The sequence below is a fragment of the Bombus huntii genome, chromosome 2 (assembly GCF_024542735.1).
Source record: "Bombus huntii isolate Logan2020A chromosome 2, iyBomHunt1.1, whole genome shotgun sequence".
Classification (NCBI taxonomy): Eukaryota; Metazoa; Arthropoda; class Insecta; order Hymenoptera; family Apidae; genus Bombus; species Bombus huntii.
In genome coordinates, this window is record NC_066239.1 from 1,168,044 (window position 1) to 1,195,390 (window position 27,347).

The 27,347-nt window shown below is 35.8% G+C and overlaps 1 protein-coding gene across 1 annotated transcript in view; it reads right to left on the bottom strand.

Annotated features, from left to right (window-relative positions):
- LOC126875544 (fibrillin-1-like) overlaps positions 1–27,347 on the bottom strand; it is a 235,471-nt gene that overhangs the window by 56,916 nt on the left and 151,208 nt on the right. Inside the window, exons 6-15 of the mRNA XM_050638503.1 lie at positions 25,698–25,820; positions 23,080–23,337; positions 22,393–22,632; positions 17,551–22,281; positions 16,330–16,443; positions 15,433–15,538; positions 14,921–15,110; positions 13,856–14,045; positions 7,306–7,420; positions 5,381–5,517 (exon numbers count right to left, since the gene is read on the bottom strand). Of these exons, the coding sequence (XP_050494460.1) occupies positions 5,381–5,517; positions 7,306–7,420; positions 13,856–14,045; positions 14,921–15,110; positions 15,433–15,538; positions 16,330–16,443; positions 17,551–22,281; positions 22,393–22,632; positions 23,080–23,337; positions 25,698–25,820 (6,204 nt within the window). The remainder of the gene's footprint in view (positions 1–5,380; positions 5,518–7,305; positions 7,421–13,855; positions 14,046–14,920; positions 15,111–15,432; positions 15,539–16,329; positions 16,444–17,550; positions 22,282–22,392; positions 22,633–23,079; positions 23,338–25,697; positions 25,821–27,347) is intronic.

Consider the following 27,347-nt stretch of genomic DNA (forward strand, 5'->3'; position numbering starts at 1 on the left):
GTAATTCAACTACTAGAAATTATTTTCATAATATCTTATGGAATATTATTTCGAAAGCTCCGAAATCTCATAATAACACGAACCGTATCTCTTTATAATTTCTTGGTTTATTAATTTTATCAATTTAACTTGAAGTTTTAAAAATCCGTAAGTACTTGTAATTATTTTGATTTTACGAATATAATTATCACTAAATTGCAATTATATCAATTAATCCTTACATAACGGAATTCTTTTTCACTCTGCGAGAAAAATTATTCTATTTATTTTTGGCATTTATATCCTCTCTTATATCGTTTTTGTTTTCGGAGGGGACGATTTACGTAGGATTTACGGAGGATAAGAATATTAATTAATATAAATAAACATATAAAAAGTACAAAAATCCAACTGTATTTATAATACTTAAACTCCCTCTGTTCACCGGAAAATAAAAGCAACAGAAAAGTATGTACATGGATTCACATTTACGATGAAGGCATTTCCTCTGAAAAAAACTAGCTGTCATGTAAACGTAAACCCGATAAAATAGCACGAAACGCAAGCTAAGCCTAGCGCGAGCTCGGGCACCGCTAGAAACCCGACATTAATAATAGAGACGTTATATTGAACGATCAAGATGAAGAATTATGGGACACGTTGGTTGCACCCTGGCAGGCGAGGCAAGCGGTCAGGAAAAATTCGAGAAACAAAGGGACCACGTGAGAAAGCCTGTTCACTAGGATGATATGTGATCGACCGTTTCGATTTCTTTCTTTACGCGAACGCTTTGGGCAACGGTCCCATTATCCGCTGGTTAAGCAGCGCGATCGTAAATCATGCATCACCGAGATCAAATAATACCGCAAAATAACGTTTCTATTCGAACTGTCTGCGGCCACAGCCATTCATTTCTCTTCTGCGTTACGCGATATTGTGGCCGACCTATGGAATGCGAATACATCCATCGAAACCTTAACGATTCGCACTATCGGTTTTGCAAGTTCGAGTTCGTTGTGCAGCAATTTTTTGAAGCACAGATTTTTCACTGGTTCGACGACTATCTTAATCCATTCGACCGTTTTAGACATTCAATAAGTGATACTTTCTAATAAATCCTGTGTTTCAATTGTATGTATGAGTATTATTCGTAATGGGTGGATCCAGTAAGTGGAATTTTAGATAGTAGAGGGGAGAAAATAGATCATATTGTATATAAAATTTATACACATTAAAAGTTTTTCCAGAATTTACTAGCTAAACTAATAGCTATAATAAGTTATTGCTACATGTTAGAAATGTCATTGAGATTTCACGATATATTTTTTCATATTTTTTCGTCTCAAAAACAAAGAACGTATTAATGTTTGGAATTTAAGAAAATGATCCTGTATTTAGTCTCGTTTCTCTTTTACCTAGAATTCGATCTTATAGACTATAAATTTTCACAAGTGTAAAGTTTATGAAATACGTGGTTGCAAAATAAACATGAAATTCCGACTGGAAATAACCAGAATAGCATTCTCATGATATTAATTAGATATGAAATACGTGAACAATTTCGTTCCTTTTACAACAGTGGAGAGTTCGTTGTTAACATACATTAAATAGATTGCGAATTAAATAGATCGCAAAAGTTGGTCACGCTTGCCATAAAATGGAAACATGCTTCTCAGGATCAGCGCAGAATACCGTAGTAGTATACATAACAGTTCTACGGTATTTAAATTTCACTTTTAAACTCAAAGGGGATCTTAAGCTCTGCGTTTCATTAATTTTTCTTCTACTATTGTTCCTTTACTTTCAGCATATTCGACCTTTTCTTATTACCATCATTATTATCGTTCCTTTTCATTCTTGTATTATTTCCTTTCAGGATTCTCAACGCCATTCATTTCATTAACAATCAGCCATAATAATTCTATCTTCAGGTCAGTATTAAGAAGCATTATAATTTTCTTCTCCAATATTAAATGTTAAAATTATATTTACAAAATCGATCTATTCTTTTATCATGCTTTAGTCTCACTGCTATTAAGGGAATTATAGATCAAATACAATATGTATAAAGTGTGATAAAGACATTTTTAAATCGTAGAAAATGATAAAATTAGAAACGATTTCGAGTCATCATTGTGCTGCGTTCGAATTTGTCTAAGAAATACGGAATTTTGAATTTTACGATTTTTCCAAATTGTAATTTTAATTATATTTTTTTATGTACGAGTATGTTTTGTATATATACAAACACATTTTAGTTCCGAATATAGAAATTATAATTTAGAGTATATAAATATTTATTCGGAATATAGAAATATGTTTAATATATATATGTATAATATATGTTAAATATAATATAGTGACTCTTTCGCTATAATACAACATTACAAGTAGAAAGATCGAAGGAAAATTGTTTCCTAACCCCATTAAGAAAAACAATTTTAATATTTTCAAATATGTTGTAACTCCATCTAACAATCACATTCGAAATTTTATTTTCTCATATAATCTCGTATCTGATATCGCACTTGTAAATATCCTGTAGAATCAAATGAAAAATAGAATTTTTTTACAGCAAACGAAACATTCCATCGAAAAACATATTTATTTTTCTTTAAACTTATTTAACTAAGGTTAACATCAACAAAAAATAGGGTTTTATTACGGATCACTCTACACGCATAAGGTTTCATAATTTTTAAAATTTTCAGGTTTTCTTGAAAATCTCAAGGAACAATCACTGAATGTTTTTCTTAAATTCTATTTCTTTTACAGAATCATTAAAATTATTTTCTAAATTCTTTAATTTCAAAATATGTTGAAGAAAATTAATAAATTATAAATATTTATCTCTTCAACTAACTTAAATCTATAGCCTTTGTAAATAAAATTTATAGCTCTTACGGGACACATAATTTTGTAATACTGTTACCATATGTGATGAAAAGACACGGTAGAAAAAATAAGGGTAAAACCATGTGCAGCCGATAAAAAATAGACAGCGCAGTAGATACCAGTGAAATAATGTTTCCATAGCGTGAAAAATTTTTTTTCCATCGATATCTGGATGACCTCGGTGGAAAAGCCAATGGGAGAAATACAGCTACAGGTAACATGGACCACCGTGTATTTATGACGTCGGTACCGGAAACCGTCGCGGTCCTCTGGAGAACGCTTTCCGTCGAGTGTTATTTCGTACTCGCGGAAACCAATGAAACAATGACGTTTCGATGAATTTAATGTGACCGTTGTATCCCATGAAACGAAATGGTCAACTAGGTCTCAAAAATTGTCGGTGAATCGAATATTTGTTAGATACTTAAAGTCTGTGACAAGTAATGAAAATACCAGAAAAATGTAACGAAGTTACTTAACGCTTTTAAAGAGCAATAAAAATATTGGAAAAATTGTAATAAAGGAAGAAAATAGGGAGAAAAATTATTTTGACGGTTCTAATCTTCAAAAGCTATCCTGGACGAAATTTTATTCGAAAAACGAATTTTGATTCAATATTATCGTCCTGTAATACCATTTCAATGTTATTGTTTGTAATCACTGTAAATAGCAATTTTTCTACTCATCCGGTATTGATCAATAGTAAAACATTTAATCCCATTTGTTTAATTTCATTAATCTTTTAATTTCAAGATATGTGCTGCGCCGATCTTTCATTAACTTTAACTTTCAGAGATGAAATTAATAATTGTAATTGAAATTGGGTTTTGTATAATTTTGTAATGTAATTTAGTAATTAATTTAATTGTAATTGTGATTAAAGTGTTATACAGGTGGAATGTGCTATATTTATTTAATTAAGAACGTTTGTATTGTATCGTAACAAGACTTACATACGTTATACTGTATATACATATAGGAAATTGTGTAATTACCAGGTTAATTTGGTTTGAAACTGTAAACCGCATGATTGTTGTAGACGATTGTTCACAGAAAGGACGAATACACCTTCCTCGCCGCTGTCTTAAAATATCAGCGAAAAATTATGGAATTATGGAAATCGTTTTAAAATTTAACTTTAATCTTGCTCTTTCAGGGTCGAACTTCTCTTTGACTTATAAGAAGAATATTTTCTATACATTGTTAATAATAGAAATATTTTCTGGTAGACAGTTGTAAAATTTGATTTAAATTTAAGTCCCAAGCAGCGCGATCGCGCAGTTAAAATTTTGTGTTGAGAAATCCCAATACATTTGAACGTATTTTTTATTTCATTGTTATCTTCCGGATAATTTTTATTGAACAGAACTTGAAATATTTATAAATTAACAGTACGCATATATAATTATACAGATCTATTTCATAAAGTAACAAATATTACTCAGACGGTTAATATCTCAAATCTGGATAACTTAACATTAGTCCAATCTTAAAAACTATTTCGTAGAAACGAATTTTACTAATTCGTGGAAATTCTTTGAAAAAGACCACATACATGCCACGCCTAACAGTTTTAGAAGCAAACCATAATGGTATATAAGAATGCATACACTGCAAGCGTGTGCCACAACTGTGTCTCTTAATTCCATGGAATTAAGATCGCAATGCCTAACAGGAGTATCGCGTGACACGAAAGTCGCATAAATTCGAATTGAAACGACAATGGTAATTCTCCGACCACTCGTACGTGAAATAGGATTTAAATCGCGATATCCCCGCATTAAATTATCCTGTAAACGGTAATTTTCGAATTTTCCATCGGATCGATGGATCGAGCCTTATAATTCCTCGATATCGATATTTCCATATTCATAGTCACGTTGTTAAAGTTTGTACGTTTGTGTGTGATTCAAGTATCGTGGATAAATCGAGAAATTGCCTCACGAATGTCCTCTTGTTGCGAAAACAACGTTACAGGTGAAATTACCTTTTGCACGAGATAAAAATATCACCGACTCGGCGTTGGTAATTTCCGAACGGAATTTAAACTTGGTTTGAAATTTTTGTAATTAAACTCTCAAACTTTACTAGTCGGAGATTCTTCGGGATATCATTTTTTCGTGCTGCGAGAATAAATAAGATTGTATGTTTCCGACTCCATTTTTTGATAATTTAGAAACATACATTGGAACAATTTTGGAAATATTTTGACAAATAAGATAATCCATCATAGACTTGTTTTTTACGAAATTTCGAAAATATATACAAATATATTTAGCTAGCTAGATATAAATTTTTGTCATGGACTATCTTTCGTCACCGATTTATTTAGAAAGAAAGTTTTCTGTGGGAAAACGTCCCCTGCAATTTCAATTTATCTTTTACGTGTTTTCCATCGACAATACATGCGAAACTTACATCTACATACAATGAACAAATGCAAAAATCTCGTCATAAATCGGTATATTCACAATCAACAATCGTACGACTATCTAGGAACACTCACCTCGAACACGGATCACTATCCTGCACGTACTGGTATAATTCGATACGGGTGACCATGCCGTGAAAGTGACGATCGTCGTACCTGCCGGTAAATCCGCCTCCAATTGCTTTGCCCACGACGGCGACGCGTCCACGTATCTGCAAAACAACCAAGTCAACCATTGACCCAACTAACATAGAATTCAGACTCGTCATGCACGCAGCGAGAGATTTATAGAGATCATGATCTCTATGTCTGTCAGACGAATCAAGGACCAATCGACGGTCGATTACCAAATGAATATATGTATATATAACAACTAAACCTTAAATAACAGTGTAACATGTAGCATCTTTGTATTTGGTTGTGGGATTAAGTATATGTTTCTGTTACTTTTTTGAATATTTAACAGACATTAATAACATTAGTCATAATGCAGACTGATACTAGTAAAGTTAAACTAAGCTAATATTATTTATAATATTATTATGATTTATCAGCTATTTTCAGAAGACTTATATCTTGGAATTCATCAGGTTATACTTTTTCCTAATAATTTCATATTACATAGCTATAAAAACCATGAAATCAGGAAAAATGCACTTGTCATAAATTCTCAGTGTGATCTTCATTTAGCACCTAATGAAAAAAATTAATAAATTGTAGACATTCATTTTGTCAGTTGATTTAATCCTCTGTGATCGGATATCTACTTTTACTCATCAAAGCACTTTTACATACGACTTGTATATCATACTGAGTCATACATTGATCCAATTAACATAGGCAGATTTGTAGAGATCATGATCTGTCTGTCAGGCGGGACAGATATCGATCGACAGCCCATTAACATAAAAATACAAATACGAATCCGCGTTGCCTTTACGATCCCCATGGCGATTGACGGGGCCGCGTCGCGGATGATTTCTCTATCGGACCGCGTAAAAGCGTGCACGACCGACTCGACGCTCGGCTGAATAAATAGAAACGCGAGCACAAATACCGGGGCAAAGACGTGTATACGGCCTTGGAGGAAGCCCCTAAGCTCGTTTGGAATTCCCATTGTGCACCGTGGAAGGCTTGCAAGCAGACCCGCTTGCGACACAAGATAAACCAGTCTATTGTGGTGACATATTGCAGCGAAGAGATTCGCGAAAAGAAATTAATTTCACCTCGTCACGTGAAACTTTACGAATGCCGGAGATACTTTGACCGTCATGTTTAATATAAAAATTAATCTGGACCGAAGAAGTCCAGGCATAAAGGAATTATGAAGTGGAAATGATGTTGGTGTCAATTTTGAAACGTTTGGATTAGGAATTGATTTATGTGTGATTAGTCAAATGTACAGTTGCTTTCAATTGCCTAACCCTGTCCAACTGAGAATTGGTCAAATTCGTAAAATTTGTAAAATATTGGTCATATTTTACAAATGTTCAAATTCGATTTTTTTTCAGAAACGAAGCTTCTAACTGGATTTTGTTATTCCTAACTCTGGTATTATTTTTTACTCTGATTACACTTGTACCATGAATTGCGAATTGCCATGTATATATAACGAGTATAACAGAGTACTTCATTATAGAAAAATTGATACAAGAAAAATGAGATTGTAACGATTACTTTTAAAAGTTTTAATTGTTCGATATTGCATATTTCCAGGCGGATTTTATGGTGTTATTAAAAATTGAAAATTTTATGATGATTTCATAGTCATAAGGCACAGTGTATTTTTTTTAGATTTACACAAAAGGAATTGTCAGTTCCTGTGTTAAAAAGAACTAGAAACATCGTATTTTCCACAGCCTAATACCATAACTATCGACATACATTAGAATTAAAGCCAATTTCTTACCTTATCGTAAATTCACCATCACATTCAACTTACGTTACCTACGGAAATAGCGTTAGATATAATAACATGGACAAAGTGTCTTGATAAATACCTCCACCAGTTCATGTTGGACTTAGGTTGAGGAAACGAGACGCGTATCGTGTTCTGCCTTGCGGGTAGCTCGACGTCCATGTCTCGGGGACACCTGACGAACGGTCGTGGCATGTCTGAAGCAACAAAGCCTGTTATTAAACATGCGGTGTTCTATGAAACGTCTGGAATTATAGTTAATAACCATTGGAACTGGAAAGGATGTGATGCAACCGTATACTATTCATTGTTTCGAAATGCCTACAAATATTATTTTTTATTACGCCTCAACAAAGCTCGTCATAAAGAGCTATGTGGTTTCACATTAGCTGTTACATGAAGTTATTACATTAAAATTGAACTGCAATTTATACAAATTGATATTCTTATGTACACTATTAGAAAACTGAAATCTAAACAAGTTTTATGTATTAAGTATTATAACGAGTCCTCTATTTCGGATATTTTATATAGTTTTGCATTTTATACAGGGTGGTTGGTAACTGGTGGTACAAGCGGAAAGGGGGCGATTTTACGCGAAAAAAGAAGTCGAAAATATAGAATAAAATTTCTTTTTTTTTTTTAATTTTTCCATTGAGACATCGATCTATAGTGAGATTCGTTATAACGAGACGTGATAACGTGCACGCGTACCGAGCGAAAATCTAAAGTCGATTTTCTCGAAAACAAAGCCTCAAACGAAAAATTGTTATTCTATATTTTCGACTTCTTTTTTCGCGTAGAATCACCCCCTTTCCGCTTGTACCACCAGTTACCAACCACCCTGTATATACTTGTGCATTTTTATCTGCATTTTTGTATCTTAAAACTTCCCATAAGAGTATAAAAATTGGGAACTGCAATGTCAATTGTGAAAAGCTTAGATTTGGAAATTACATTTTTTAAGAAAACGATATACATGAAAATACGTTTAAATATTTAGTTAAACCAGATATATCGTGTTCGCGTTCAGTACAGTCGGTACAACCTGTGCTTTCCTAAATTCTTTTATTAAATTAATGGATTGATGATTTAGATAATTTCAGTGGAAAGAAAATAAAGAACATTGCTATATGACTTATATCCTCTTTTTCAAAGTTGCGACTATATTTTGCTTTAAAATTGTCACGCGAAATCGTCTCACGACTCGTGAGAAGCCGAATTATTGATTGGGTTTCTCGCCAAATTACTCGTGGAACTCAATTATCGCGAAGACGCGGTAAACTGTCCTCTTCGAGATCGACCAGTTACTTTACGCGTCTAATTGTTTGGCGGCGTTCCATCTATATCCCGTAATTATTTGCCACCGTAAAAAGCGTTTCTAATTGCAGGCAGCCCCTTTTCTATGCATACAGAATGCACGCGCTAGGTTGAATGTCTGGTTCGAAGTAAATAGCGTGGAAGGCAAACGTTTTCACGAGCTGACTCTCCCGTCAAACGACTGAAACGTCTCGTTTGAGCGATAATATATATTACTATTGATTAACAGCTATTTCCTAGGTTTGCTTTTCTCATAATGAAATTGACATTTGGTATTCATTGCAAATTGATATCTTTCTCAACTAACACGAGGGTGCGGATTTTTATCGAAAGAATTATTGGATTGTTCGGAGAATTCGTAGTACATATTTTTATCATGAATTCGCACATTTACCTGATTTTCTTTTTTATCAACGCACATATTTTTCTACAGGCAGAGCATAATGCACTAATATTAGGGTCAGTTTTACCATAGATATATTTGTATTATATAAAAGAAAATAAAAATATATTCATTGTTCAATTAACCGATAAGTTGCTAATTTAATTAATTCTGCTAATTTAAATAAATTTTAACAATTAATAATTAATTAATTAATTAAAAATAAATAATTAAATAATTTTAAGAATTCTGTTTTCAAAGTTCGTATCTTCGGTATCGAACCAACAACTTGTGTACTAATGATACCAAGAAAGCTGATAAATATGGATTAACATAAGACCATAAGTCTGATTTATAACGACTCGAAATTTGTCAGAAAGACCAGACCAATTATGAACACATAAAGCTCAACTTCTGAATTAATTGTCGCTATTGACCTGCAGAGAACCATTATCAACACACTTCACTGGAGGATCATCGTAATCAGAGTCTGTGACCTGACAACCCCTCGATATTAAATTCTAGGAGCAGAAATCTTCCTCGTTGGATCTCTACCACTTCCGAAGTCTTTCGTATTAGCATCCACGACGCAAATTTTATCGTCGCTGGATGTTCTCGGCGTTTCCCTCTCAAGTAGTTGAAGTAGTGTCTCTAATGGCTATCACAACTTAGAAGTGACTCTCGACCCATCCGACGCTAAGACGCCAAATAGAATAGTGCCGAATTTATGATTTGCATGCCGTACGCGGATATATCCTATCATAGTATCTCTAGAACGTTTCTCGTAAGTTTTTGCAAGAGGAAACCGGTCCACGTGATATATGCAACGTGATTCTAAAATTGTATATCCGGAGAGAAAGTGATTCCTTACATAGAAGTAAGTTAAAACTATACGATGATAGTTTTTATACATATGATATGAAAATTGAGTTTGAAAATTTATTAGATATATTTATTAGATATATTACATGAATAAATTTTTGAAGACTGGACAGAAATTGTTGTTATTTAAACGGATGCATATCTAAAGAATAATTAATTAAATGAAATTTTCGAATTATTCTGTGTAACACGGCTACAATTTTCAGTTTGTTTAATACCGCTAAAGTTTCTAGACTTTCCACTAAAAACTGAGGAAGTTTTTACATTTTGAATAAAGGTAAGGCAGGATATTTATATAGAAGGAATATTACTAGAACTTCCATGAAAACATACAAATGTTTTAAGTACTCTAGTACAATTTTATTAGAAGATCAGTAAAACTCAAATTTCAGAATTAATTGAAGAATATATGGAATTAAAAATCTCAAGATTTTCTGAATTGATTAATGACAAATTAGTGACTTCAGTGATGGTCGAGGTCTTTGATCATCGAGATCAATCCTTGCAGATTCTGCGGATTCTACCATTTTAAAACCAGAAACGTCGAGATCTTGACACTTTTAATTATTCACCCGAAAAAAATTTTACATCCTTGAAATCAAAAATAAAAAAGGCTTCGATCCAATTCAATACAAATAGACACTACTACAAATACTATTGGAAAATCAATATCACGGTTTCTAGTCTGTAGATTGATTCAAGATCAGTTTTGCAATCTCCAATAGAAATTTTTAGATTGCTAGCTCCTGAACAGATTCAAAACGCATTCTATAAACGAAATGTCGAGATCTTTGAATTCTGAACTGATTTGTAGTAGATTCTACTGTTTCAAGTGAGGAATGTGATGGTTTCTAGACTTTCAACTAGCCTGAAGAAGATTCTGTAACCCTAATGTCAGAAAGCTAAGGGTTCCGATCCGAATCAAGGTAAATCCTATCATTTCGGAGATGGAACTGTCATAGTTCCCAAACTTTGAACTACTAGTCTAACGCAAGTTCTGCGACTTTTGTGTAATCTCTGGTGAATTGTACGCCCTCGGGTACGTAGATTCCGAAATTCTATGACTCTTGTATCTGAGATGTTTACTATGGATTTTGAATCATGGATTAGGGTAGTGAAGTTATTGGTCTCGTGTCTCATGGGTTTTCTGTAGAGATACAATGTTAGAATCGACAAAGTGGAACTTTTAATTTTACCCTTATACAATGATAGATTACAAATTCTACAATGCTATATACTACAAATGTTTGGACGATCTCTGTTGTATTTTCAAAGTAATAATACGATAATGTAATTTTACCGTTAAATTTCTATACGGATAAATTAACTATTTATAAGTCAACTACTTATAATTACCGAACATTGTGGAACTATTCCGTTAGTTAAACAAGATTTCATATTCAAATGGCTTGATTTCTGAATTATAAATCAGATTAAGAAGGTTGTATATAGCATTCCAGGATCAATAAAGCAACTGTCATTGTTATGTAATTTTTTAACAGATATTCTATATTTTAATAGCAGGCAATAAATTCGTCTTCATCAAACAAGATAAAAAGAAGAAGACTCTCATCAGCACGCTCCAATAAAGCACGACAACCAACACGTGGAAATCTCATCGCTGTCGCGCGAAACAAAGCGGCATGGAAATCACTGAAGAGAAGAATAGACATTCAGAATAGACAGGGAGAAGAGAAAGCGAAACGATGGAAACAACACAAGGGAGTGTAGGAAATGAAATGTAAAAAACTGAAATGCGTCTCTGCAAGCTCGTTAAGCTATGGCGTTAACGTATAGCGTCGTTAGCAACCGGCCTTTACGCCAGAACTTCCTATTATTAAAAGCTGTTTAGACCGGCCGCGTGACTAATTAAATGCGCCGGCAGGATTTGCGTTGGTAAATAATTGCTGCTGACGGTGATCTTTCTTCCCGATCGTTTGCAAGGGCCACCTGCGAGCCGACTACTGGATTCCCCAACTTTCCGCGACCGTTTTGCCATTCGTTTTGGAAAATGAGACGTAAGCCGACCCTCTCGGATCTCGCGGTTGTAATTTCGTTCCCTCAACAGGCGAGCTAACAGATTACTCGAAACGTCACGTTTCGCGGTTCCTCAGAAGGATCATTTTAATTTATGGTGACGTTACCTTAAACTTTCGAAAAAATGTGTCAACATTTTCTATTTTTCTGTTACATAATACCCATTTTTTTAAACACATACAGGATTCCTTATATTACATATTTTTTATGAAAATGCGATAGAGACGCATTATCAATCAGAAGTTTAGAATTATTAAATGTTTCGGAAAATCTACGAGTTTCAATTATTTGAATTTATAACAGAGCATTTCCTTAGATTTTTTGCAACATTTTTTAATTTTATATATCTCTTGATAGAGTATATAACTTTAAACAAATGTGGTAAACACATTTAAATATTCCATATAAATACAGTCTGTACATTCTTTGGAATATTTAATATGTAATTTCAATCGTTAGATCGATAACGTGTGTTTACCACATTTGTTTAAAGTTATACATATACTCTATCAAGAGATATATAAAAGAAAAAAATGTTGCAAAAAATCTAAGGAAATGCTCTGTCATAAATTCAAATAATTGTAACTCGTAGATTTTCCGAAACATTTAATAATTCTAAACTTCATACTGCACATTCAGTATTAGTATAGCTACTACTATACAGTAGTAGTAGAAAATATTTGCAGATCATTGTATTTGTTGTAACATTTACATAGTAATTAATTAGGTTCAGGTATATTACACTTTTTTACCATTTAATAATACTTTCGTATGATTATAAAAATTTGATAATATGAAAATTAAATGTGCAAACACTTTTTGTAGCCACCGTAAATATTCATAGTAAATAATATCAACACTCCAACGTGTAAGTATGGTTTCTGAACCTTTCTTTATCAACAATTTTATCGTTCCACATTTCTCCATCCAGAATGTCTACAAATAAAATCTCTCTAACATCAATCTACATTATTTCAAATTTAACATTTATGCTTCAACCTAAAACGTCCATCATTTTGATCTCAAATCACTAGATATCTCTAGTGCACAGTGCACATTCTCCGTCATAATAAAAGTTTCAAATGCAACGCCAAATTTAACGTAACTTAATTTGACGTTCAAGAAGCACACTGAATTTTAAAGAACATCGACCAGATATCGTCTCATCGTCTGCTATACTAATTTTCTTAATTACATTTTCTTCGTTAATTTCATCGTTGAAAACAAATTAGGGAAAGATACAAATCTTTTATTGAATCTGTTTATTGCAGTGGACATTTTCGTTAAAATAATTTGGATGATTGACTTCATGCAATTTTTGTTAATTGGTAACGGAATTCTTACACATAACTAACATTGTACGTAATTAAAATCGAAATATATTTTACATAATCCATACTGATTTTACAAAATTTACTACTCTTTTTATAAAGATTTCACAAAATAAATTTCTGAAGTTTTTAAATCGTTTATTTAAAAAAAATATGGTTTCACTGGGATTTGATGCTTCAACGTGTAACAGAGAAATATTATTAAACCGAATCACTGCGAATTATTATTTTTTTACAAAGCGAATGTAATCTTTTCAGGAAAATAACATCGTTTTACTACTGTGGCCTGCTCTAGACATTAGATTAAAACTCTATCAAACGTGTGATGGTCTCGATGAAAATATATCACGGAACGTACAAAATAACAAAACGTTACTTAAAGATGTTTTGTTACAAATCTGGTCGGAAACAGATAACAATAACATCAACAAATTAATATCAAGGAAGAACGCGAGAAAGGATCGAAGAAATAACTCGAAATCGTGGGTGGATCAAACTTTCTTTTGAAAGCACGTAATTACAAGCAAATCTGCTTGACTCGAATAAACCTACCTTACGCTAGTTTTAATCAAACATTAAAATACAAATAAGGAATATGTAAGGAAAAGCATTTAAATTTGAAGACTGACTTACAGTTGCAACGGATTACCATGGGCTGAAAGGTCAAAGAAAGAGCTCACCTGAATGATAACGGGAATCGGTCACGATCGATTCTTGAATACAAGTCGGCTCTTTCCCGTTCCATCGATCTCCGGCCATGCAGTACCTCGTGTGCGGTCCTTCTAGCCTGAAACCTCTTCCACATCGTATATGACATCTGGCTCCAACAGGATAATCCACTGCCCCGGAAGAATGACCTGGGCATCTGATCTAGAATAAGAGGGACGTCAAAAATACAATATGTCTGCAGGAGCAGAAATTTTAAGAATATTGTTCCGAGCCGGCTAGAGAATTCGTACACGTAAGAGGATTGGGTATTAAAGTGGCTGTGACATTGAAATGAGGGTATTGGCGATCAGAGATTTGATTCTTTTTTTATTATGTTCAGGCTTCCTTTTGGTGGTTAGTAGGATGACAGATATAGAGATTCTAAAGCGATACGATATATTGACTTTAATGTACTAGGTTGTGTAGTAAATTCGTTCGCTTTGCAATGTCGCATTTGAAGAAATATTTACAATATTTTTTGGTTAGATAGTAAAATGGAGATAAAATTTATATATGCGATGTACATATAATTTCGGTTTTAAATATTTTAGAGCAAAGTTGATCGAAGCTAAAAATTGGACTAAATTTAGATAAATATTTTGACTAGAATTTGTTAGTAAATATCCTAATGTTTTAAATATGGGAACGTATTTTACCTAGGAGAAAAACACCCTCTCCGAAACAACAGAATGTTCCTTTATTTCAGTGACACTTTGCAATTTTTCCGGTGGATTTTTTGAAAAAAAACCTTTAAAAGCGGAATAGCTCGGGTAACTTATTTCTTTTTTGTTTTTTACCACTACCCGTATATCAATACTTTAACCCCCCCCCCCCCCAAAAAAAAAACACGTATTAAAATTCTTTTAGTAAAAAAAGTGCATCGTGTATAATCTTTACAAAATAATTCCGTACTGTCTTTTTCTTTCTCGTGCGGGTTTCAGTGCATAAAATTGACGAAAATGTATGCAGATGAAATTAACATATTTCAAATATATTTAAGCAGTTACGTATATTTCAGAGAACGAATTGTCACGCACTTCGGCGTGCAAAGGCGGTTCCATGGCATGACATCTCAATTCCGCTGAAACGCAAGTTCTCTCGTCGGAAGCCAACACCAGGTCGCCGCTGCACGTACAGTAGTAACTTCCGGCTGTGTTAATACATTCGCCGCTGCAGCCCCCGTTACGGTTCAAGCACTCGTTTATATCTTGGCACTGGCTTCTATTTCTGGAAACAAAAGCCAGAAATTCGTCTACGAAAATCTCGATGACGCGAACTACGTCGAACGTTTCGATAAAGTGTCATTGAATTTATATACATGGGAGCCTAAATAATTTCTGTTTTATATAGAAGCAATTTTCAGAAGAAAAATTAGGTAGAGAACTGAATTTCGTAAAATATATTTCGTTTGCGATAAAATTTAATGTTGGTGGTTAAAAACAAGAATAATTTCAATTATTTCTGACATGTTAATTATGCGTAACGATTGTTTGGAATATTTTTGTTTTATAGTCAGCTATAAGGGAATAAATTTAATTAGTTTTCTCACCTCTGACTGGATATATAGCCAGGACGACAAGCACATACATAGGAGCCGACTGTATTAATGCAATCTTGTTCACATCTGCCGTTGTTCCACTCACATTCATTTATATCTAATTAGAAACAAGAAGGTATTATAGTCAACATATGCGTGTCTCTGATTTTTCATAGTTTTCAAACGATCGTATTCATGCGTTGATTAACTTTGATTATAAAGTGTGAGGTAAGTGAATTTAAATATTTTCCTTTCAATAGTTCCGAATTTTTAAACAACAATTACGGAAGAGGCGTTTATACGATTCAAATAATCATGCAAAGTAACCACGACTTATCATTGTCTGGTCCTTTCCTCTGAATTTTTCTTTATAAAAAAAAAGGGAGAAATATTTTAAATCAAGCCGCAATATTTCATTGAAAATTTGCTTAGTTTCCCAAACACACGAGCGTTCAATTATTCCGAAAATCGGCGCTGGGTTACTCTTTGTCTTCCTAATCAAACTTCAGCATCATTCGAAATTCTCTCCGACATTCCCCGAATTTCTGGAGCGCAACAGCCTTTTAGCTATTGCAAGAGCCAAAGTATTCCTGTTTGGCCGTTAACAACCGATTAATCGTCGCGACTCCTTTCCATCTGACCAAAATTACATAGGTGAAGCATGCACCACGTCTGACGACGACAGTTTCGCTTCTGAAACACCGCCATAGTCGACCATACTTGCCTATGCAATCATCTACGCGTGGCCTAAATCCCTGCGAGCAACTGCATCGATATGAGCCAACCGTGTTGATGCAGTTCTCTTTGCAAGGCGCGTTCTCGACGCACTCGTCGACATCTGTACAGGCCAATCTTGCGCTTAATAGAAATGTAGCGAATATTTCGATCAAGCAAATATTTTCCACGTACCTACACAATCGTCGCCGTCCAATCGATAGCCTGCCTTGCAGTTGCAACGATAGCTGCCATAAGTGTTGATACACTCCTTTCCTTTGCAGGGCATTGTTGTACATTCGTCGATGTCTGAAAATGTTTGGTGTTAGAAAAAGATTATTATTATTCGTGAAGATTCAGATTTTTGCGAATATAATTTAAAAAATGGAAGCTAGGTAGAAAATTGTTCTATCTGCTAAACCTTGTAAGTATTCCGCTTTGGATATTTTATTTACTTCTGTATCATATCTGTGTCATATTGTGTATATTCTATGCATTTTTACATCTTCAAATTTCCTATAAATGCACAAAAGTCCATAGTCTAAATATTATTGATTATTGTGACGTTTTAACAAATGAGGTTTAAAAACTTTGTAATATTTCTTTTCATTTATTGATTTATACGATTCTCGAGTTTGAATTATAAAAATGACGGTATATTAGCCATTTCGTTACTGGAGAGAAAACTAACCGACATAAATCGGGAAGATAATAACCACATTCGTGTTTTTTGTTCACTTTTACGATTAATAATTACAATTGGATAAATAAAGTCTAATTAATTCTACTTACGAAGTATTTTTATTTACTTCAATTGCGCACATAGTTTGCAAAATCATATGCAAACTTTCCGTTTATAAACATGAAATTTTAATTTTAATATTATATGTATAGCTATTGCTATTCTGTCCAATTTATTATAATTATGAATAAATCTGCAAATTGAGACCACGAGGAACAAGAAACCAAACTTTCATGAAAACTGTGGTACCGAATGAAACCGAATTCTAAGAAAAGTGAAATGCCGAGGTAAAGTATTATGTTTCCGGTTTTTCAACAATAATGCTACCTGCGCAAAAAAAAAGCGACTGTAAATACATATTGTACGCGTTTAATTTTCCTTGACCTGAATTTTTAATTTTCTACCTCATGCAATGCTTGGTTATATTCGATCGAAGAAGAAAGGTCTGGTCTTAAGAAATATGCATAATACAGAATATAATGATAGCATCATCAATTAAAAAATTTAAATCTTGAAAAGCTAAATAGTTCAACATATCTGTCCTAATCCTAAATATTGTACATACGTATTTCTATACTTAAAATGAACTAAGAGGCTAAATAATTAAATGGAACAGGGCTCGAGTTACCAAGCAAAACTAAAGAGATATGTTCATAAACAGAAACAATACTCACCAACACACGTAGAATTCTGCATCTTGAATCCATCCTTACATGTGCATTCGAACGATCCAATGGTATTCACGCACAACTGATCACACCCATGCCGACCAGCGCATTCATCGATGTCTCTGCACCTCGAACGATCGGTCTCGTCATACTGGAAACCTTCCTTGCACGTGCATATAACCGTGCCATTCTTAGCGTTGCAAATCTGCTCGCAGCCACCATTGTTATTGCCACAAGGATCTATGTGGTGGCATGATTTATTCTTCAACTCGTGACCAACTGGACAATCGCATCGATAAGAACCAAGTTCGTTGATACATTTATGAGAACAACCACCATTATTATTTTCACACTCGTTTGTATCAGAACAGGATCTTGAATCATCTTTCAAAAAAAAGCCATTTGGACACTCGCAACGATAGCTGCCTTCCACGTTTATACAATTATCAGAACATCCTCCATTTTCCATCTCACATTCGTTAATGTCCAAACAAGTCTTGGAATCCGTGTGTAAATGGAAACCACTCAAACATTGACAGGAAAAATTTCCTTCTAAATTGACACAGATGTCCGAGCAGCCACCATTTTCTGTCAAACACTCGTCCACGTCTCTGCACCTCTTTCCAGTTTCGTCTAAACGCAACCCAATGGGACAACTACATCTAACACCCCCGATAATGTTATAACACGCGTGAGAACAACCTCCGTTGTTCAGCTTGCACTCGTCGATATCTACGCAGCTTCTGGAGTCATTTGCCAGAATGTGACCATCGGGACAAGCGCATTTCCATGAACCTAATGTGTTAATGCATTCGTGGAAACAGTCAGCTACGTCAGTTTCACATTCGTCTACATCTACACAGGTCTTCTCATCTTGAGAAAGTTCGTAGCCTGTTGGGCAGGAACAAAAATGACCACCTATAGTGTTGGTACATTGGTGGGAGCAGCCGCCATTTTTTTCGAGACATTCATCGATATCCAGGCAAGTGGACTTATCAGAGTGCAGATAGTGTCCTTCATAACAGGTGCACACGTAGCTTCCTAAAAGATTCAAACAGTCGTGGCTACAATTGTGCTGGCTGTTCAGGCATTCGTTCACGTCGATACAATTTTTCTTGTCCTCTGGTAACAAAATATATCCTGAAGGACATTCACAGTAATAGCCTCCTTCGGTGTTCACGCATATATGAGAGCAACCTAGTTCTACGTCATTCTCAAACTCTTCACATTCGTCAATATCTTCACAAGTTCTTTGATCTTGTTTCAATCTGAAGCCCAGAGGACAGGAACAGTGAATCTTTTCGTTGCCTTCTTCGTGGTGACAATGATGGGAACAGTTTCCATTGTTCTGTTTGCAACCATCGATTAACCTACATGTTTTATTATCGTTCTCCAGGGTATATCCTGATGGACACGTGCAACGAAACGATCCTACCAAGTTTAGACAGGTATGAGAGCATCCTGCATTCGAGTCCTCGCATTCGTCCACGTCATCGCAAAAAGCGGGTTCGATAGGATTCACTTTGAATCCTCCGTTGCAGGAACATTCGAATCCTCCGTCCGTATTCGAGCACTTGTGCGTGCAGTTGTCGAATAATTCTAAACATTCGTCGATATCGATGCAAGTGGCGTTATCTTCTTCCGATAGTTTGAATCCGGATGGACACTCGCAGCTGGTAGATCCGTTGGAATAGGCGCAGATGTCGGAGCAACCGCCGTTGTTGACGAAACATTTATTCGTGTAAATGCAAAGAAGTTTATCGTCCGAGAGGATCATGTCAACCGGACAGTGGCAAGACGTTTCTCCATCCTCGTAATGGCAATCGTGGGAGCAGCCACCGTTTTCCACCAAACATCTGTTTTGTTCCACGCAAATGGTTCCATTTTCTGACAAGATCATCTCGGGTGGACAGGAGCAGAATATCTGTCCATTCTCGTTGTTGCAAAAATGTGAACATCCACCGTTATCTACGTAACATTTGTTCTCTTCCGTACAAGTGGCATTATCATCCTCCAGGAGCATTCCAGGCGGACAGAAACAGGACACAGTGCCATTTTCGTAATGGCACAAATGAGAGCAACCACCGTTATCGATCAAGCATTCGTCGATCTCGACGCATGTTTTCCCATCGTCTTCGAGCAACTTGTAATTATCAGGACAAGCACACTCGACGCCACCCTCGATGTTTGCGCAGAGATGAGAGCAGCCGCCGTTGTCCTCGATGCACTCGTTCACGTCCTCGCAGGTCCTTCGATCGACGGTCAGTCGATAGCCGCTCGGGCAGCCACACTCGAAGCTGCCGGCTGTGTTGACGCAGGAATGAGAGCAACCGTTGTTTACCTCGTTGTTCGCCTCCTCGCACTCGTTTTTGTCCAGGCAGGTTCTGTTGTCCTTGGACAAAATATAACCGGTCGGGCAGTGGCACTGAAAACCGTCCGGGCTGGTGACACACTCGTGGGAGCAGCCGTGTTGGCCGGCGCAAAAATCAATTTCCTCGCATGTCCAACCGTCCGAGCTTAATTTCCAACCGGTGGGACACTCGCATTTGTAACCACTGTGGACGTTCACGCATGTGTGGCTGCAATTGTGTGCACGTTCGCACGGGCCCTCACTCGAGCAGGTCTTATTGTCCTGCCCGAGGAGCAAATCCTCTGGGCACAAGCAAACGTAGCCACCGTCCAAATTCTCGCATCGATGGGAACATTCATGGAGATCCTCCTTGCATTCGTTCACGTCCAAACAGATCTTGCGGTCATCCGTTAACTCGTACCCCTCCGGACATGTACAGTCGAAGCTGCCTTCGGTGTTTACGCAATCGTGAGAACATTCTCCGTTATTTTCAAGACATTCGTCGATGTCTTGGCAGGTTGTTCTATCTGCTTGTAATCGAAGACCAGCAGGACATTCGCAGTAGTAAGATCCTTTGGTATTCACGCAACCGTGACTACAAGAGTGAAGTCCCTCGTCGCACTCGTCTACATCGCCGCAAGTACTCTCGTCTTCCTGCAGCTCGAATCCTTCGGGACAACCGCAACGATTCTCTTCGCCATTTTCCTCGTACGTGTGCGAGCAATTCCGATTGGTGGATGTTCGGCAGCTTCTTAAGTCCTGATCGAGCTTCCATCCTGGTGGACAAGCGCAGTCGAATCCACCGATGGTGTTTATGCATTCGTGGGAGCAGTTATGTTGTAAAGTTAGACACTCGTCGATGTCTTCACAAGTTATATTGTCTTTGCTTATTCTGTATCCAAAAAGACAGTCGCATCTATAGGACGAACCATCCGGTATGCAAAGATGAGAGCAGGATAAGCGAGAACAAGGATCGCTGTAAATACACGTAATGCTGTCATTGGATAACATCAATTCTGGAGGACAGGAACAACGATAGGAGCCATGTTCGTTGATACAGATATGCGAACACTCGTGATTCTGTTCCAAACACTCGTCGATATCCTGACACTGTCCTTTCTCATTCTCACGCAATCCTCGGGGACAAGATGGATCCTCGCATGTCAAACCGTCTTGTAGAAGCACCAGGCCTTCAGGGCAGACACATTTGTAACTTCCCACTGCATTTACGCAGTCGTGAGAACAATCGTGTTCATCTTCGAGACATTCATCGATATCATTACACGTCTTCCCGTCATCTTGCATAATGAACCCCTCAGGGCAACTACACTTGAATGTATCTTGATGTTTTTCACAGATATGAGAACAATTAGCCAACCTACACACGTCAGTTGCAATACACAATCTTTTATCATCTGCTACCATCATTCCAAGAGGACATCTACATTCGTATGATCCTTGTACATTGGTACACTCGTGGGAACATTGATGAGTGCCTTCTAAGCACTCGTTCACATCTTGACAAGTTTTAGTATCGTTGCTCAATAGGAAACCGAAAGGACAACTGCATTTAAATCCTCCTTCTTCATTGACACACTCGTGGGAACATCCATGTTCCTCATTAACACACTCGTTTATATCTTCGCAATTGAAATTATCTTCAGAAAGTTTGTATCCCTTACGACACGAGCAACTGTAGCTGCCAAAGGAATTTACACAAACTTGGTCACACCTGTGTTCATCGTTTAAACATTCATTCACATCTGAACAGGTCTTCTTATCATCGTTCAACGTGAATCCAAGTTGACAGCTGCAAGTATAACTGCCATGAATGTTTATACATTCATGTTCGCAACTATGCATGCTTCTAGTGCACTCGTCTATGTCGGTGCAATTAAATTTATCGTGTTCCAGTGTTTCGAGGCCTTCCGGACAGATACACTCGAAATTACCCTCTAAATTCACGCAGAAGTGGGAACACAAGTCCAGAGTACACTCGTCGATGTCTGTGCAGTTCACTCCATCTTCATGAATTTGATATCCATCAGAACAGACGCAAATTGGTCCATCTTCTGATTCCTGGCACTCGTGAGAGCAGGGTGTCGTGAGACTTTCACAAGTTTTTGCACGAACGCAGGTAAGATTGTCTTCTTTCAGGGTGAATCCTGTAGGACAGGTGCATTCAAAGGAACCTATGGTATTGTTACAAGTATGAGAGCATGGAGCGGATGTTCCTTCGCACTCGTTGATGTCGATGCAGGACACACCGTCTTCATGGAGCTCGAAACCCAAGTGGCAAGTACAGTAATAACCACCAGGCTCATTTATGCACTCCTCTTGGCAACCGTGAGGCTCGCCTCCGTCACCCTCCACGCACTCGTCAATGTCTGAAACAGCATTGATTTTAAAAAATCACTTTGGTAAATTTAATTTACCATATAAACATCATTGTCAAACATTGCTAATTCGTGTCACATAAAAATAGAATATATACGAACCAATGCATTCGCCGTTGTCATTCTTTCGAAAACCATCCTCACATTTTCCGAATTCTGGAATTTCCGTGATACTCTCTTCCTCGTCATAATCATCGTCGTCATCTTCCGTGTCGTAATCCTCATCCTGAAGAATCTTTGTCATCTTTTGCGGCTTGCTGACGCATTTAAACGAACCGATAGTGTTCTCACAATCAGTATTATTCTCACAAACCTTGGATGCGTTTTCGCATTCATTCACATCTAGTAATAAGATAAATTGTATCATGTAATTATGACAGATAACCAAGATCAAACTTAAACTGTATTTATGTTAAATTAACTTTTTTAAAGATTATGGTTACTCGTTTTCAACATACGCCCTATATTAAATTATATATTGATATAAAATTATCAGCTCTTCTACATATTTAAATGGTACAAAATTTATTATGGTCGAATTCAATTAATTAGTATACCAATGCAATGATAAATAGTGCACAAATACTTTTTATAGCTACTGTATAGTACAAATCTAGCTGCTTCCAACATTACTTTTAGTATATAAATAAAATTCCACTGTGTGTGCGCGTGTATTCCACTAATACGCAATAATTTTTTAAATAATTTTTCAATAACGTAATACCTTCTAACAGAATTTTCTATCGAACATTTCAGATATTCTTAAAATTTAAAGGAAAGATGGTTTACCTTGACAAGTCTTCCAATCGCTGGTCAGATAAAAGCCATCTGGACAGAGGCAAAAGGCGCTTCCGGGTGTGTTCAAACAAACATGAGAACATCCACCGTTGTTCGTCGAACATTCGTCGATATCCTCGCAGGTGTGATTATCCGGAGCCAATTTGTGACCAGGAATATCGGCGCAGCTACACTCGTAGCTCCCTTCGAGATTGATGCAAGTACCTTGGCATGGGCCATGCCCGTTATTCACCAGGCACTCGTTAACGTCTGAACGAGAACAACCAAGCAATCTTGTGAATTGCTTTCGAAATTTAACGAACAAAGCTCGCGACTATCTACTTTCGTTGTTCATTTAGCTCTTCAGACAGCATCGAGCAGCGATTCTCGCAAAGCATCGTAACTGACTTAATCCAAACCTAATTCAATTTGAAGCAATGATCGTTCGTTTCACATTTTGGGAACGAAGAAAGTAAGAAGTTTTGGATCTGAAGTTTCGATAAACCGAGTACGATAGAGATATGCAAAGAGATATCGTTTGTTCAAACAATGGTTTAATGGAATTTGTTCAATTGATTTGATATAAGTATTACTTTATGTCTTATGTAGTATCATTACTCTAATGAAAGTAGTTTCATTTAATTTATTTACTAATAAATTAAATTAATAGATAGAATTTAATTGAAAAATTTCATCGAAAGTTTAACATTAGTTTAATAAAGGTAGTTTAATTTATTTGGAAAATTTGTGAAAGAGTCTGTGAATAATTTATAAAGCAGTAGCAGCAAGAAGAATTATTTTTCTGTGTTTCGCTTATAACAATTTATGAAGAGAATTCTTTTCAGTTAAATATTTATATGCTTGAATGGACAGCAAAAGAATTAACAAGAGAGTAATAAGAAAAGTGACGAAAGGGAAACAAGACAGAGAATTTAGAAGCATCAAAAGCAGAAATGCAATTGAAAGCGTATATAAGGAAATTATAAACAGAATAAGAGTTATTTTTAAATACATCTGAACTTATTTATTAATCTCACTAATCAAATCGATTAGTGCTGTTTATATTTAAAATTATTTTCTAGTATAAACAAATTTCTGATAAAGAAGACGGAATCGTGCGGCACAACAACCTTGCACAGCTATAATAGATTCTTGATTGTTTGAGCACCAGTTAATAGTGCTTTCAATTATCCGAGCATCGATTCCATTCAATTCCAATCGAACTATCTCGTAAAGTCAACAAACGCCCAGCGGATTTTACAGGATATGCTACATTCCAGTAATTCGATGCTTCGACAACGTAAACTTTTTAAAAAACATATTTTTTGGTAGCTTCCTATTAATACAACGAAGAAAATATGAAAAGTATTTCACATCTAGGTTTCAATGGTAACTTTACGATCGAAAGCGTAATTTTGTAGTTAAAGACTGTTAAAATTGCCCCAAAAATTCATCCAATTATGCTTATTATATTTACTTTAATTACTGCGTGACGAAAAACACTATATATAATCAATTTATCGAAGGACGGTTACAGTTCTCCCAAATATTTAATCAATTTTGTTTATAACAATTACAAGACATCAATAGGAATAATACAAACAAAAGAATACTCTCTTTGAGTTTAATTTTTAATTATTCCATAGGAAATTAAAAATTGTACCATGATCAATGTACTGATGAACCATTAACACTCCTCCACAATGTAATCTAATTCTGTTGATGATAACTATAATTGTGCGAATTGTATTAAAAGAAATAAAAGAAATATTCCATTACGCCTAACTTCTAATTACTCGCCAACTAAGAACACGATAACCAGTTTAATCAAGAACCGTCAAAACTTCCCTAAAAATTCATCCAATTTCGTTGATTTAATCCACGTCGACAAAGTTGAACGCGAAATAGTATGCCCGTCTCGAAATTTCGTTTCAAAAGTGCTTTCGTTGAAATGGCTCGTATCAAATTTAAATTTCCCCCTGTACATTCAACTGCTCCACGTTTTTTTTTCACTCGTTCTCGAGGGTTAATCAGTTTGAATTAGCGGGACAGACGGTAAAACTCGTCCAAATGTACGAACCGCAACACGTAATTCGATAAACGGAAGGGTTGTTTGTAATTCTTCGGTTTGCTGTTGAATCGCGGAAAGCCAAAGCTTCGCTTCCTTCACCTTAGCTAGTTACCCAGGAAAAGCTGAATTTACTGGGTATCTTGGGGGCGGAGTGAGGTTAAATTAATTCGTTATGTGAGTTGAACGTCCGCCATACAAATTCTTTGCACGAATCTGCGAGTTTTTGCCTCGTTAAACGACGCGTCCAGCTAATAGACGAATAAAATGCAGCGGATTTTTCATTTCATTTTATTTGTATTGTTTCCTCTTCTGCTCTTTTTTTTACCTTTTACCGGTATTCGAGGTTGGCGGGTCCAATGAAATTGTTAATATTATTAATTATAATTATTAGCGCGGTTGTCTGTACAGATTCATATTTTTATTGACAAAGAAATGGAACTTCAATAATAGTATGTTTTATCTTATATACAATGCACGAAGATAATATAATTATAAGTTTCGCTGTATAAAAAGAAAACGACTAGGGAGTGTAAAAGAGTAAATTGATCTTATAACTCACCCAGACATGATTTACCATCAATTCCCAGTTGGTAACCAGAACGGCACTCACAATGGAAGGAGCCAGGATTGTTGTGACAAATTTGCGCGCAACCAGCTGTACCTTCGGCACATTCATCTATGTCTGTGAAGAGTCAACGAGAAAACTGCTATCAAAACAATTATTTACAATGTTAAATCGAATCGCAGCAGTATATTCGCGTCTTTGACTGAATTCATATTTCAATACTTTTGTACTTTTTATTGCAAAAATATACTATTTCAAAATTTTTTATCATTCCACTTTTTTATTCCTGTTATCGACCTTTCGAAATACATATCCAAAATTTTTATCGTTTTTCTAAGTTTATAAAAATCACATAAAACATTGCTTTACGTTAGATCGTAAAGAAAAATTACGAAAAGATTAATTAAATATTCTAACTCTAAAAAAATAAAAATTAAACGATATTGAAAGTAGCTTGTATTTTCTTCATAGTATTAAATTACCTAAATACTATAAATAAATGCCATTTTATTAAGAATCAGTATAACATCGTTCGTCAATTTTTCGACGACACGATATCGCGCGTGACCACGCGAATGTGAATTTATAGACAGGAGATTATCGTGACGACACGAATTCCGGCACGTAGAGACTGGAGGCGAGCGCGGTTGCACTTGAAACACGATTCGATTCGAGCTTGTGTTCGCGAGCTCGTTTTCACGGAGATACCGACGTCGATTAGCATACAATGGGATTATATAGGCACCTCCGCCGTGTTCAGGCCACGCGTCGTCTGCGAATCGCACACAGTCGCCTGTTAAGTTGACTAATCGACGCGAAAGTGCTCAGTGATTTATTCATCGGCTTCTGACCAAACGGAACGAAACGATTGATGGATGTCGGATTGTTCTCTGATGATGATCGGGATGATTGGTTGTAGCTGCGGTCTGTTTGGAATTTCAGATGTTTGCCTAAAATTTTGTGTTCTCGAGATAGGTATCGGTTTCAGAATCTTCGCTTCTTGGTTTCTTTTTTATCTCAAATTACTCAGAATCTGAGGAATTATTAGAAAATATCCAAAATTCAACAGGGAATTATTTGTATCAAAAAGTACCCTTCATTTTATATCTCTTTAAAGACATTAAAAATTGCAGACGCTTCCGTGTTTCTAACAGCAACCCTTCTTTCCACCATATACGTTCTAAGGAATTTATTGGAATTTAGTAGAATTTATTTAAGGAAAACGAGATCTCACGATTTACGAGTTTCTCATTCAATATCGTATCTGCCTTTTTCACGCCTTGAACTACACGATCCTCTAACCTTAGATTCTACTCCCTTTCGAATTTCGAGCAAGTTGCGCGGAAGAAACATGGGGGATGGCAACGCCGAGCGTAGGTTTTAGGGATAGAAAATTGCAAGACACGGTTTCTACCTTTTGCGTCCGCGTGACAACTGCGCTATGTCTCAATCTCAGGTCCTACCGGCTTTACAAATCCAAGGATTTGCCGGTACGAGATATTAGATGCTATGAATAATTGAAAGAAAGAATTTCTTCTGATATTACCAATACTGCGTAGAATATCCGTATTGTATCATTTCACAAGTTAAATAACAATTTCTGGCAGTTAGTTAAATTAATTTCTGAACCAGGTGGATAGCAAA